We start from the raw sequence: 15391 nt of genomic DNA, 5'->3' as shown, positions 1-15391 counted from the left end.
GACCTGTTACTTGCCTTAAAACGTAATATCTTAAGGTATTTATTTTAAATATCTAGGCTTACTCAACCCTGCCCTGTCGTGTCCATCACCCGTCTACCCTCCCCCTTAAAGAAAAACAAACAAAATACCCGTTACCCCGCCAATAGGTGACTTCAATCCAACCGGTGTTCGGATTTTTGTACCGGATACTGTACTTGGACGACGTATTAGTCTTTGGATGAAGCTTTGAGGAGCATCAAAAACAGCTATAATGCGTGCTTTTGGCCTTGGAAAAGGCTGGTTTGACGCTTAACGTTGACAAATGTGTATTCTTAACCCCACGAGTTGAGCATTTTGGTCATGTAATAGACCAGAGTTGTATTCGCCAGTGTTCTGTCGAAAAAAACTCTAGAATAAAATTTCGAAAAGGATAACGCAAAAAACCGAGCAATAATTCGTTATTCGTCGGAAAAAAATTGACTTATTCGTATTTGTTATTCTTATTCGTTGTAACTCCAAGTTGTATCATTTTGAATACAATTTCGAATAAGTAATTTTATTTTTGTTCAGCAAAAAATCTCATTTTGGTTGTTGTTTAGTACAGGTATTTTCTATTTTTAATGGCCTAAATTCCATTTTTATTCGATATTTCAGGGTCATAGACCCCTGATTGCTCCACTATGGCTATTTTCCCTCTTAGAGAATGGGTTCCCTTTTGCGGGGAGCACTAGACGTTTCCCACCAGACGAGAGCACCTCTTGCGGGTGTTTTGGTGTTCACTCCACGCACAGACCCATATATAGGCAGATGGCGCTCGCACCAGGCAAAAAACTACTCTTATTCCCCGCCCTAAAATCCTCGTTTTTTTCGTATAGTGTTCTCGCAAGAGGGTACCCCTTTTCTGAGAGAGAAAATAGCCATAGTAGATCAACCAGTAGTCTATGACTCTGGATATTTTAATTGAAAATGTATTCGTTATTGGGGTTGTATCTTCCTGTACTTACTGTCAGCTACCCAAGCCTACTTTTGGTCAAAGCGTTCGAAAATTGCAACCGATTCCTCCGCCTTCTCAAGCCGTTGAAATGTTATGCCTTTATCATCTAGGCCCACTGCAGACGACGCTTTCCGGAAACAAGCACGTGATAGTGACTATTGACTACTTGACGAAACGGGTGGAGGTAGCAACCGTTCTCGACACGTCTACAAATCACGTCATACCATTCATCCAGGATAACATCATTTATCGTCATGGTTATCCAAAAAGACTGGTGAGCGACCAAGTTCCTGCGTTCTCATCTTTCGAGTTTGCCGAAAAATGGTAGAATGGCAAATGGAACTCTGCTAGTGGACCAGAACATCCGCAAATGAATGGTCTATTCGAAAGACTCAATCTTACGGTGACAGTGGCCATCGCGGCATACTTGAAAACCAATCACTCCGACTGGGACTCTAAATTGCAAGGAGCAGCCATGGCGGTCAACATCCGCCAAGCAATCCGCTACTGAGGTTTCGCTCTTTGAAATGGTTTATGGCCTGCGACCAGTGATGGCCAATGAGAACAAGTTCCGTTAGCCACCCGAGCGTGCCGAGCCTTACGAACTGTTTGTTAAACGAGTTGGTGAACTATTCGATGTGGACCGTTTGCGAATTGTAGAAAAACAAAGGAAGGTGAAAGAACAAGTGCACCGCAACGCCGAGTGACAGAGGATTCACGTGGGGGTGAACTGGTGTTAGTAAGGAAGAAGTTAAGCAAAAAAGGAATGATAAAAATAATTTGCCTAAGATCGTAGGGCCTTTTCAAGTAGTGAAAAAAGTGTGTGCAACAACTTATCGCAGTGGGAAGTAGAGGGAAATTCTGAGCTGACTGAGTATGAAAATAAAGTCCTGCTGGACGATGCGCAAGATTCGCAAGATGACTTGTCGTCTGTTGCCGAAACCGTGAAAGAGGTGGCGCTAGTCCAGCCGGTAGAGGCAGTAGAGGCACCCGTCGGGAGACAGAGCCAACCACCACGCTGGCATGACGACTAGGTTCAACTTTGACCACAGTTAAGCTTGCATTGTAAATGAAAGTTTATCTTAGTTTCTTTTCATTTCTCTTTTTGTATATTTTTTTTCTATCTTACATTTATCTTTTTTCTCCTCTTTACCAAAAATCGTTTTCTCACCCCCAATATAATTGCGACAGCGGAAAATATTGTTCTGTCTTGCATTGAAATTGCTACTTTGTTTTTGTGTTGGTTTTCGTTTGGTTAGGGTTTTTTTGGGGGGAGGGAATTTGGGAGGGGGAGGGAGTTTGGGAGGGGGTGGTCCTTTTTGTATATTGTTTCGATTTATTTATTTTTTCCCTTCAAACTCATGTCTGTTTATGTTTTGTTTCCTTGTTTGGCTTTTTTATTTTAGTTTTTTTTTGTTTTGGTCTCTCAAAATGGATGAATTGTGTATTTCCCTTGTACAAGTCAGGAAGGGCTGAGTGTTGCGGTGAGGCCGCAACTAGTAGAACAGCCGACCGCTAGATGGACCCAAGGCGGCTCACCTGCCTCTCAAGTCAGAAAAGTCAGACACGCGTACACCTTCGGATCGAAAAGTGGTTGAGGGAGCCCTACTTTCCCGTTGGCTACCCCTCGTGAGAACTTCCCTCAAATTTCCCCTTTCTTGTGATTTGTGTCCTTTTGGTATTCATTGGTGTTCAAATAAACAGATTAAGTCGAGTTGTAGCTTAGATATATTGTAACGCGGGGAGTTACTTGAAGACCCGGGTAGTGACTAAGACATGTTTATTCACCGTAAACGTACATAACACTACAACAGATATAAGTAGACTGGGGGACAGTAAGGGACACATAAAAGTATTTATGCACTTTTGTGGACAGCAGCTCCCGGGAAATATCCGCTGACAAGGCTGCCGGACATCTCGGGTAGAGTTGCGGTCAATAGCTGATACAGGAGCGCCGGACAACTAGTCCATGGGGCCTCAATATCCCGACAATATTTATTTGTGGGAGCAAACACTGCTCGGCCCCACAACACAATGGATGGTTCCATATCCATGAAGATACATTAGTATCTTACCATTAACACCCATTGCCTATATTACACATAGATTTAAAATCTTTTAAATTTTGTCATTGCGGTAATTTGAACGCGGAACTCTACTTTGATAGCGAACAGCATGACCACTGTGCTGTACACCTCTACAATCATAGACCGTCAAAGTTTGAGCGATGAACAGTGCTTCAACTTTTGGAATACAGGGGCGCCCAGAGGTTGCCAGATAGGGAATTTTTTCCCTAATAAATAAATAAAAACTCCCTCTTAAAATCCCTAAACATTTTTTTTTTACCAAGAATTCTTCGAAATCCCTGTAACTCCCCCTAAATTTTTCACATTGCTAAATTCTTTGTAAATTTGAATTTAAAAAAAAAACAGTACACAGCCGGAAACATTAAATGGCTTAATGGCTCCAACAAATAACAAAATTATGCAACAGCATAAGTCACACATTAAAAATATTCTCAACGATTACAAAATGAGAGATGTGGACTTTATTAAGACCAATTATCAATCAATTATTTTTCGTGTTCGACATAAGAATTGATTGGGGCATTTGATTTGACACCTTGGACAGTAGAAATCATTTTTTGGGAAATCACAGCGTTGCTTGCAGTAAAAGATTGGGTTTTTAACCAGTTTTTAATCCGCATGAGGCTGGATATCGTCAAATTGCGCTTATTAGTTTTGATGTTTTTCACGATACTAAAAGCGCGTTCGCTAGATGCATTGCTACATGGCATAGATAGGATCATTTTAATGCAGACGGCAAGATTAGGGAACATTTTTTTGAGTTTTTTTCCGCATTTAAAACTATTTTCCGATATGCTTCTACTGACATGTCAGTCACATCCTTTTCGGATTCTGCATTAAAATCATCTTTCTGTAATAAAGCGGCTTTTTATAAATTATTATATAATCCTAGTTGAACCAAATAAATAATTGAAAGATTATTGAGTTTTCGTAGCATACAATGACACACTTACCGAATCGAATTATGTTAGAACTCTTCTGTTTTCCCATTGAGAGTTGTTTCAGAATTGGATCACGTGGGAAACAGGAACGTAGAACAACTAAGAGACTGTCCATCAAAGAAAGGGGAAAATCGTGTTCGGCGATAAACAGTAATAATTTAACTTCCATCCTAACGACTTGGTTGCCAAGGGTTGAAGACGTAAAAGAATTCATTATTTCGCGAAGAGATGTGTTCTCTGACAGTAATGGTTTAAACCTAAGATGACGAGGCATTTTGCAATGTTTTTGCAGCTCAGATTGGCCATTTGTCTTGAATTCGTTGCATATTTTACAATATGCAACGTAACAATCTCGGCCACCATGAAATCGTCTTTCCAACCAATCGCAGAATTCGGGCCATCCCTTGACAAAATTTTCTCTGTATTTTTTCTTGGTTATCACTGACACTAACCGGCCTTTCTTCTTTTTGTTATAATTACTGGGACTGAGATGAAAATTAGATGTGTCCTAAAAACCAAACATTGATAACTGTTTCAATATTGAAATTGGGAATACATTCTTTTACTATTTAGTCTGGTTGCTTACCATCTCAATGACAGACTCTTCGTCTTCATCACATTCAGAGTTAGAACTAGAAGAAGACTGGGGCTCTGGTTGAGTGCTGGTCAATCCTTCGATAGTTATGGGAGATATTGCAGATAATGACTGAAAGCAATTAGGTTGGTCTTCCTTTGGTTTCTTTGTTAAAAAAGAAGTCATCTTTCCTTGGTTTGAACAAGGGTTTTCCTGAATGGTGAATACAATATGTAGATGAAACTGGTGTCTATTCATCACCTATTAGCCAAGACTTACAGCAGTTGTTACAGTTGCAAGATTCATTTTTTCTATGTAACCTAATGGCTACTGGCCTAGTGGTCTACTGCCTTCTTCTCAGATTTCAACTTTTCATATGTACAGTATCCTGCACAAAAATCCGAACACCGATTTAATTTTTTAAAGCCACCTATTGGCAAGGTAGTGGGTTTTTTGTTTGTATTTCTTTAAGGGGGAGGTTAGACGGGGTGATGGACACGTCAGGGCAGGGTTGGGTAAGTCTAGACATTTAAAAAAAGTGCCTTAAGGTATTACGCTTTAAGGCAAGTTACAGGTCGGGACATTTTTGTTTCCCCCAGGGTGGTGTTTTTTTTAAAGACAGTTGGAAATTTAGGGCTTGGGCTTAGTAATGTTTCTTACCGAAACAATTTAGCTTATGTTTCAGCTGCCTGTGAACATTTACGTCGTTGTCAATGGCGTAGGTGTAGCGTTTCTGAGTGTGATGCTGGAGATCGGTGTTCGATTCCAGATGAGGTGTTAAATAATTGTGGTTACCTTAAGAGAAATTATCGATTATATATGAAACAAATTTTTATCGAGCAATATGTGCTTTTTTTATATTTAATAATTAAAAAAATAATAAACCCCTTCGTTTTAAAGTAATTAATATTACCAGCAAATTCGAATGAAGAATGCTATAACGATACCAAATATTTTCGCAATTCCGTATCGGGAATCGAACACTGATCTACGGCGTCGCAATCAGAGCCTCTACACATATGCCATCGGTATTGACAACATTCTGCACAGGCAGCTATCTAATTCATTTGGGTAGAGAATATAACACAGCCTAAGTCCAACATTTCCAACTGTCGTTTAAAAAAACACACCACCCTGGGGGTTGCAAAAATGTCCCAACCTGTTACTTGCCTTAAAGCGTAATACCTTAAGGCATAAAAAAAATGTCTAGACTTACCCAACCCTGCCCTATGTGTCCATACCCCGTCTACCCTCCCTCTTAAAGAAAAACAAACCAAAAACCCTTTACCCCGCCAATAGGTGGCTTTAAAAAATTAAATCGGTGTTCGGATTTTTGTGCAGGATACTGTACTATCTACACTTTTGAATCGAAACAATATGCTGATAAGTAATAATCGGATATGCCAAAGCCCAAAAGCCCAAACTGCCAAAGTGCCCAAAGTGCCAATAGCCCAATACTGCCATAGGCCCATACCACATATCCCATAGACATAGGGCTTGTAGTCTAGTACTCGCTTTAGACACTGATGTTCACTGGCTCTGGTTTCCAGGCTGCTTCTAATTCTACAGTTTCTGCGGCAGTCGCTTGGTGGCTTCCTTTAACCACCAATCAGGGAAATATCCCTCAAAATTATAACTCCCCCCTGAACAATCCTGAAACCCTATATTTCAAAATTCCCCCCCATAGATTTTGAAAAAATCATAAAAAATCCCTAAAAAGGGATATATCCCCGAAAGTGGAAGCGCTGGCGATGAATGAATCCACGATAGGTGGCTCTAGGATCGGTCACTTGGTTATAGAACCATTCAATTATAGAATCGTGCACAGGCCGGTTCAATAACTGAACTGGCACTGTGTACTTTAATAAAGAAAGTAGGTGAAGATTATAAAACTCGGTTATTAAATGTTTCCAATTTTCTAAAGATGCAAAAGTGCTAAATACATGCCTATTAGTAGTAAATTCGTTAGTAGTTTTTAAGCCGCCATCTTTAACAAATGGCGACAGATTGTACAGTTCGCACCGAAGAACCGAACCGTACCGATCGGTTTTTAGAGGACCGGACTAGATCCCAGCGGGAAGGAAACATGGCTAGAGGGTTGAGGCCTTGAGGGTAGCGAGAGAGAGCCAATCACAGTGGCTGATAAGTTTCTCCGCGAACAACCCGAACAGTCGACTTGACTCGCGGAGACCACGTTGAAATTTTCCAATAAGCCGCTGTGTCACCTTTTTGTCTCTGATACTATTTCCACCTAGCGGACATGGGCGGGGCTTATTGCACACACCACCAATCAGGTTGAAGGTTTTGCACCGAACCTCAACATAGTCTAATATCCCGTGTTTTCATGCAGCCAGCAAAATAAGAAGTTAATTGTTTTATTTTTAAATCATTTTTTTAAAATAATTGTTATATCATGATACCTTTATCCAACGCTGGTTAGTTAGACAAAATAAATTAACAAGTTAAAATTTTGTTAGGTATTTCATTCATGTCCTTCCCTCACCTTCAATCTTTTTAAACTTATTTTGTAAATGTCATAAATTTTTAGAAAGCTTTTTAAAGATTTGATTTTTAATAAGCTACCCATATAAAAAATCAAAAGCATCTCGTCTGCCGGGGATCGAACACCAGACTACCGCAATACAATTGGATTTCTTACCATTGTGCCAATCTGTTGGTGCTTTTAATTAAAACTTTAGATAGTAAAAACAAATAATATTTTAAAAATAAATTTTTTTTTGCGAGTTGTTTGTACTTGCACAGGCAAAAGGGGAGGGGTCAGAGAACACGTGACTTCCCCAGCCTCCAACAAAGTCGCCTCATGACTTATGGCTTATGGGAAAATTTACTAAAGGCACTTTTTGGCGTGAAATTTATAAAAATAAACAAATCAGGGGCGTCATCACAAATCAATATTTTATTTCTTATAACAGTTGCCATTGTTGCTTCATCCTTGGTATTTATATTTATTTATATTATTTGAAATTTCCCGATAGGGATTCTATCAAAACTCGCATTTCCCAACCCCCTGATACAGGCACCCCTACCCTTCTACAACGACCGGTGGATCGACCGACACTTTTTCTGAGACTTTACCCCAGAGATGGCGCTGATGACGTGGCGATTTCAGGGGTGTCTACACTAATCTTTCGTTCGTTTTTTTATTTTAGATGCTGTGCCGCTGAGATTGGTCTCCTTTTGTAGAGGAAATAACGCAGCAGCTCCCGGTCGAGTCCCCGTTTTTATCGGCTGAATGGCAAAGGAGTGCGGAGCAGTTTAGTCGGTCCATTCGAGTCGATTTCAGGGTCTCGTACGTATCTTTTATACGTTTTCTTATTTTAGATACTGTGGCGCAAAACTTGACGTCATGTTGTAGAGGAGATAACGCGGAGATTAACGAAGGGGTCGTGTCAATTATCGGCTCAAGGATAAAGGAACGCGGAGCAATCTAAGAGCGACTCGAAGTTTTGGAAGATTTTTTTTCAGAGAGATGGCGCGTCGGTCATGAAGATAGGGAAAAATCAGGCCGCGAAGTTGTTTTCAAGGCGGGGCTTTGTGCGTCGCCTGGCAACGGACTTGTTTTTCCACAGGCCGTGTGAGGCCAAGGCCTACTTAATGCTTAAGGCCTGTAAACTGAAATACCTCCTATGGCGGTGATCCGTAACCTGGCAACAGCCAATGAGAGGAAAGGGTTACGACTGCGCTTTCTGGCGCTCGACAATGCTATCTCGTTGAAGACCCAATTGGCGTCTGCTAAAATGAAAACTATCTGAGCGTTGAGTCAAAGCCTTCTCTATTAAGAAAGCCGAAAGGTTGGGGCTTTTTTTTTAAGCAATTTTGGCTTCCCTACCTCCAATTTTGCCCATCCTTCAAGTCTACCCACGGGAGCCGTTTTATCGCCTAGTGGCGATTTTTAAAAGTTAACTTTTCGATCGATATGAATTCATTCCTTTTGGAATGAATGAGGCATCCCTCAATTACACATGTTATGCCCATTCTCGCCGAGCCGGAGACAAAAAAACTTTATTGTACTGCTTCACGTGTTAAATGGCTGCGAATGAACATATGCAATAAACAGCAATACATGCCGTTCCGTGTAACATCGTCATTAAAATCCCTCACGGCAAAATATAAATGGGGCGTTCATAAATTACCGCTCATAAATCCGGGTGATTCTCCCCCTCCCCCCTACATAATTTTTATCACCAGATGGCTTCCGTGGGTACCCTTGGAGGAAGGGAATGGGAGGAAAGGTGAGCAAAATGTGCTTCACTTTTCCCACATGCAAGGGATAGCGTTCCTTTCGGCTTTCTCTAATAGAGAAGGCTATGGTTGAGTGAAGGGTTGAAGGCTGCAAGAGGGCAACGACACGCCGTGTGTTTCGGCTTGTTTCGACGGATTGTTATAACCAGGTTTTTTTTTTAATTGTAATTGAAAAAAGTTAAGAAATCAGTCCTGAGTTTTATAATTCATTCAGGTAAGTAACACTTGGTTTTGGTTATTTTTCTGTCATGGTCACATTATGAAATATTTAACTTATAAGCACGCTTTTCTATTATAGTTGTGCATATGTACCTCAACGGAAAGCCATACGCTTTTTAAAAAAAGAACAACACAAACTGAAGGAAAGATGAAACATGGAGTCATTTCATGGTATGAGGGTCCTGGCTCTACGTTCCTTATTAGCTGGATGAAAGCTATTTCTTGATTGGTTCAAAATGGAATGTAGCTTCTTCTTGTACGCCAATATTGGTTTGGGAAATTTTTTTAATATGATCATAATTAAATCTTTGTTGTTTTCACCAGGTCTTGCCACTTCACATACAAAAGTGCTGTATGTCTCAATGTGGGAAAGAAGGAATCCAAACAGTCCCTTCAGCAAGAAAGTCGACTTTGAAATCTGTGAAAGAATTACCTTTACAAAAAGGTACACTGTCCAGAGCCGGGAAACATACTCATCTGTTGGGTACAAAAGTTCACCATGGTCTAAAACAAACAGTTACAGTAGGTAGTAGGAGTTAGACATTATTACAATTTTGTTATTGATAGATTACCTAGGCGATAAATCAACTGCATCAGTGAGTCAAAACTTTTTGTCCTTTGGAATCTAGTGATACAGTCAACGCAAAATTCCTGCTCCACCAGAACGCGTATAGTGTATCCAGCGAGAAAAGCCGCAGTGCAGGATTGTGATGATGGCTGCAGCTTTTCTGTAAAAAAAAAATTATTCTTTGGACAAGAAACAGTGTTTTTTCCATCAGATGCTATACATGGAGGTTTTTTTAATTGCTCGAGTATCCGAAAAAATAAAGCTGGTAAGAATTGCATCGCCTTAATCATTTTTATCTCGGATTTCTCCAAGTTACGAATCAATGCATATTCTTTTTCAGATTCGCGTGACAAGATTGTATTGCCGTAAATGGAGTTGTAGGCTATGCCTGTTTGAAGGATCTTCTCAAATGCCTGTGAAACTGCCGTTGCGTACCCCTTAAAGTTTTCTCCAATCATCTGGTGAATGGCACCAATCAACTGCTCTACAGGATCACTGGAGAATCTCCTTGTGAGTACATATTTAAACCCTTTTTCCTCCAACAAAAACCGTACGCAAGCTACGGTAGAAGTAGTTGTATAAGTGAGGGCCTCGTAGGTTTCGTGTGTTAGAAATTTCTTTTTCGTTTGCTTTATGGCATTTTTTTCGTTTTGATTATTATCAGACAATAATTTCACGATATCTTGAATTTCCTTTTGCCATTCATGTAACTGCGGTTTAAAATCCCACTCCAAGAAATCTAGTCGCTCATCCACGGGAGAGTATTAGGGCATTTTGTCGGGTAAGCGATAGCGTAGATGCTCCGTTACACTGCTTACATCATGTAAGCTATTCCAGCGATGTTGGCGCTTCATAAAAGTCACTGTTGGTTCCACGTTCACAAAACCTTCAGTTCCGATCGAAGCCTGCATTTCAATGGCAGCTGTCACTGCCGGCCGAAACATGTCCATCGCCGGTTTCACCTTTTGTTTTTTCAATATTATTTGATCTTACATGTTTCGGTGTCCAATTTCTTACAGCACTGAGTACTTCGCCTGTTTGCTCATCAAATAATTGTACGGCAAAATCCCCCGTCACAGGTTGACGTTTTAGATGTAGATTTGTTGAAGTAGCTGGTTACGGACGTTTTTCGTGACGTGATGGTAGTCGAAACTACAGAAGAAGGGCCGGTAGACCCACGGTATGAAAACTTGATCGTCTTCGTTATAGCCCTGTACTGGGTGGCGCACTACTGGGTGTAGTTCGCCTCCGTTAATCCGTTTGAACATGGTTGTGTTCACCGACAAGTTGTCAGCCACCAAACGAATTACGCTAAATCCGGTTTCCTCAACATCTTTTATCACATGAAGGGTTAGGACCTCTTGCTGTTCTGCCGTAAGTTGATTGACAAGGAAGTAGGCCACTGGAATTTTATAAGAAGTGTTAAGCCCAACAAAAACCAAGCCCAACATCTTAGTCGCTAACTTGTTTTGGTCGCTGGGCTCCACGACTCCTCCCATATAAATTTTTCCGACAAATTTATCTAGTTGTGAGATATATTCTTCGCTCGGTCCTATAGTCATTTCATCCAAAATGAGAGAGCCCATTTTTTCGATGTCCGTTAGGTTGTCAACCTTCACTTTCAAACGTTTCTTTACTGAAGAACCCACGCCCGTTTCCAAATTGAATTTTCCAGTGTAGGCTTGAAGAGTTTGCCTACGTGGTAGATGCAAGATTTTAGATTTACGTGGAAATTCGTAAGCACCAGGAGCGCGAGCATTAAGAATAATACAATGCGCTATTGTTGTTTCGGTCCAGCGAGCCCCGTTTACTGTACCGTAGTTTTTGATTTGATATATCAAAAAAATGTCCGCTTTTGCCCCGTTGAAGGCGTTTTCAACCATCCGGGACAGGTTTTTTCTTATTTTTTCAGGAACACTGTTTCTTTCTTTCTCTAGTTTCGCAATTTTTGTTATTAATTTGAATTCCTTTTTTTTTTCTCCTTAGACATCGAAGCATATTATCGTGTCGTAATTTTCTTTTCTTTTCATTATGAATTAATTTAGAACCCCATTCTACAACGAGACCAACTTCGTCATCCTGTGGCCAATTGGATATATCTACCCAGTCATCATGTCGTTCAACGCGCTGGCGTTGCTGAATCAAAGCTGTTCGTCTACTCGATGAGTTTGCAGCCATTACAATCAACACTTTCGTTGTTGGGGCAGTAGTTAGAGTCGGCAGAATCTTTGCTGGAGTTGCTGGATTAGTCCCTAAATTTATGAAGGAGGTAGTCGAAATGGAAATCAGTGGATTTATGGGTGGGATTAGATTATTCCTGAAACCATCGTTTGAATCATCTGATTCAAACGATAGGTCTGTACAAAAGGTCTGTAGCGGAACCTGCCGGGTCATTGATGACATGGGATTTTAGTGAAAGCTGTGTGCGTATAGGGGATGCAGGTGGATTTCGAACTGGGGGAAATGCTTGGTGGGTCGGAGAACAAGCAAACCGACGGATCGGTGTGAGTACTTGCCTGGCATTTGGAGGATCGTGTGCTGGAATGGCCACCAAAGGCTGCTGAACTTGACGTTTGCTACTGTCTAAGTTCCATGTTTGAGCTGCAATGAAAAAGGTACGTATGTCATTTTATTATTGTATGTCATGAGTTTTAATATTGCCTTTTGTCCATATTTTCCATTAGATATTGTAACGCTTAAATATTATTGTTAAATAAAAGAGAATAACATTGCAGTTTTTTGTCTCCAATGTAACCAATTCTGTTTATCAAATTTCTATTCCACTTTTGGTTAAATTTCAAATTTTGCTTTAAATACATGATTTCGATTCAGAATTGAATGAAAATCACGGAAATCAGGTTTATTTTTGGTTGGTCTTATAGTTTTTATTTAAACGTTAAAAACCATAAATTAAGTTGGTGAGCTAACAGCACTGTTTTCGTTAATTTTTTTAACGGCTAGTTTAACGAGAAAACCAATCACTAAATCTAAATCAGCGTTCAATTTGATTATGCCGTGTAATTTTTTGAAAATATCAAGGGATGTTGTTTTTGGCTGATTTTGACAAAAGTGGGAAAGCGGGTTGAAGGCGGGGATGATCACCGCACGCTTCATAGGACATGGATACGGAGTCAGTTTTGAAGGAAGAGCAAACGGTTTCCGAGATGTTATGGTTAATTGGCGACCTGGCCGTACCCTATCGGAAACTTCCTGAACGGAGTGAGGGCCCCTATGCCTAATAATAATGTTTTATATATAGTTTCAATATTTCATGGTAACATCATAGACTACGAAGTAAAGACAGCGATCGGCTCCATAAGCCCGAGAGGAATCGTCCGAAGCGATGCTTCTGCATGCCGGAAGGGGTCAGGCCGTACCGGTTAACAAGGCAATTTAGTCGTTCCCCGTTTCCCTACTGATTACGTGCTTCACACACACGCATTTTCGGGTATATGGAATTCATATTGATTTTTCTACTTTATACCATGATTTTGAATAGCCCTTCCCCGTGTCCCTTGAATTTTTGCTCAATTTTACTTACAAGTTCGGGTGTAGAAAAAATTAATTTTATGTGACCCCCTTTTCCCTTGAATATATTTCGTTTTAAAGAAATCGTGAAACACTGGTTGTTGTTTTTTTCGATTTCAACAGAAGGTAGTAGGCGCGAGCTACAAACTACACTCATTTGATACAACTAATTTCGCCGTTTGTATCTGCCCTATATTAATATTTTAGTATATGAAATAAATAAAAAGACATAAAAATTTAAAAATATGTTCAAGATGTATGTATTATTCAGTGACTGACAACCTTTTAAACACTGACTTCTGATCACTCAAGAATCGAATTATCACATATATTTATCATTTATCGCCTAGCGAGATTCATAACCAAAATTAATTAAATACCTTTTGTTTTATTTTGAACACCACAGAACAACATAATCCTTGAAAAACCACAACGTAAACAATGTAAATGACGCCTACAAATTCACAACAGTGTTTCAAGATTTCATTTAAAAATCCAAATATTCATGAGAAACGATGGTCACATAAAACTTTTTTTTCTACACCCGAATTTGCAAGTAAAATTAAGCAAAAATTCAAGAGACACGTGGAAGGGCTATATAAAATTATAGTATAAAATATAAAAATCAATATGAATTCCATATACCCGAAAATGCGTGTGTGTGAAGCACGTAATCAGTAGGGAAACGGGGAACGACTAAATTGCCTTGTTAACCGGTACGGCCTGACCCCTACCGGCATGCAGAAGCATCGCCTGTGGAGGGTTATAGGGGAGTTCAGTCTTTACCTTGTAGTCTATGGTAACATGGATGCGAAAATTTAATAATATAAATTTTATAATATAAATAACTTATATTTATATAATAGAAAATTGGAACTACAAACATTATTTTAAACTAGTAATAAGGGATTCAAAAATCAAATCCATAAACAAAACAACTTTTTTTTAGCAGACTAGTTCTGTTTGAGGTGTGACTAGGGCTGTGGCCCGGGTCATGAAAACCCGATTCAGATCCCAGGTCAAGGAAAAAAAACTCCGATAAAATGCATCCCTTTAAGGATTTTTTTTCGGGACGGATTTCGGGACGGTTCAAGGGGTTTTCGGGCTAATCTGAGATGTGGCGCCATCTAGTAGTAAGACAAAGAAGCTTTTAACTCTTACGCTAAGTTTTGAGTCAACAAAGCAGAATAGCTTAAAAACATACCAATCTACAGTAACGGCCAGGAATCGGGGTATCTTTCTGCGTATTTGAGAACTTGGGCCCTCCCACCAAGTCAGCAACCCACATTTTCTCAATATAGTGCTGCGACTGGTGGCAAATTTTCAAAACAATTTATCCACTTTCCACAATTTCTTCACAAGTTTTATACAATTCTATGCCAAACAAAATCACATATAGTTTTGGTCTGCTGAAGACTAGGCTAAAATGCTATGTTTTCCTACTTCAAGTTCTAGCTCATTGTAAAAAAAATGTAAAGATATTGTGGATAGTGGAAAAAATCGTTTTGAAAATTGGCCACCAGTTGCAGAAAACGTCCAAATGTATCTAAATCCTGTCAATGAGGCGATGCTGCTGGCAAAAAAAGAAGTTTTCCAAATACAAACGTTGTAATTGTTGAGTCTGATGACGAGACTGAAAAGAAGAGAAGAGAAGTGCGTTTGACCCGATAATTACGCGGGACACGGGGATGTTTTTTCTGACCCACGGGTCATGCGGGACGGATCTTTTTTTTTTTTTCTTTTCGACCTGGGTCAAAACCCTTTAAGGAAAAAAACCCCTTAATTTGAACCCTTGGGTAGGTATTTTCGGCTAAAAAATTGGATCGGATGCGATTGGTTACGGTTCTTGAGACTTTGTGCCCACTACCTACCCGGGTTTTACGTGGGTAACACAATTTCAAAACCGGTTCCATTACCCGGTTAGCCCCGATTTCCTACCAGGATCGCCCATGGGCGACTATTTTTGGGGACCATCCGCGGGTAACCCGGGTTTTCAAGAACCGGGGCCTAGCCCTAGGTGAGGAATCAAGATCGGTTCTGGTTCTACCATGCTCTGGACCGTGGTAAATCTGGGCCATGTAATCGTCTGGGTGCGGTTGAACCTTAATTTGAACAGAAGATTACAGTTGACGCCAAAATATTAGTCGAGTTCAAGCAGGTTGGCACCAAAACACGGTTGATCGATACTCAATCTCCTCTCTGGTCAACCAAGTACACGCCAAAACGCGCCTTAAAGCC

At 40.1% G+C, this 15391-nt stretch overlaps 1 protein-coding gene and 1 long non-coding RNA gene across 4 annotated transcripts; one reads left to right on the top strand and one right to left on the bottom strand.

The window, feature by feature from the left end:
* Positions 1–3498: 3498 nt before the first annotated feature.
* On the bottom strand, positions 3499–4990 carry LOC123470498. The gene is made up of 4 exons (XM_045170801.1): positions 4855–4990; positions 4588–4788; positions 4014–4509; positions 3499–3948 (listed from the first exon to the last, which is right to left on the bottom strand). Exons 1-4 carry the CDS (start codon positions 4879–4881, stop codon positions 3929–3931), a joined length of 744 nt encoding a protein of 247 aa, XP_045026736.1. The 5' UTR covers positions 4882–4990; the 3' UTR covers positions 3499–3928.
* Positions 4991–8671: 3681 nt separating this feature from the next.
* On the top strand, positions 8672–12359 carry LOC116928505. 3 transcript variants are annotated; one of them, XR_006644222.1, is made up of 6 exons: positions 8675–9052; positions 9137–9313; positions 9382–9583; positions 9687–9890; positions 9966–10135; positions 11671–12359. It is a non-coding gene; the product is annotated as an uncharacterized LOC116928505 (long non-coding RNA). The 3 variants fall into 3 exon arrangements; XR_006644221.1 differs by having other exon boundaries at positions 8676–9052; positions 9382–9579; XR_006644220.1 differs by having other exon boundaries at positions 8672–9052; positions 9382–9890.
* The last annotated feature ends 3032 nt before the right edge of the window (positions 12360–15391 follow it).

Source organism: Daphnia magna, linkage group LG3 (genome assembly GCF_020631705.1).
Source record: "Daphnia magna isolate NIES linkage group LG3, ASM2063170v1.1, whole genome shotgun sequence".
Taxonomy (NCBI): Eukaryota; Metazoa; Arthropoda; class Branchiopoda; order Diplostraca; family Daphniidae; genus Daphnia; species Daphnia magna.
Note: the sequence above shows the minus strand (reverse complement) of the source record. Positions and strands in the feature narration are given on the sequence as shown.

Excerpts from the sequence above, each read along its gene's own strand:
- LOC123470498 (XM_045170801.1), bottom strand. The coding sequence starts at position 4,881 with ATGAATCTTGCAACTGTAACAACTGCT. Across the intron at positions 4,789-4,854 it reads TTGCAACTGTAACAACTGCT|GAAAACCCTTGTTCAAACCA; the intron begins GTAAGTCTTGGC and ends TTCACCATTCAG. Across the intron at positions 4,510-4,587 it reads AAGAGTCTGTCATTGAGATG|GACACATCTAATTTTCATCT; the intron begins GTAAGCAACCAG and ends TTTGGTTTTTAG.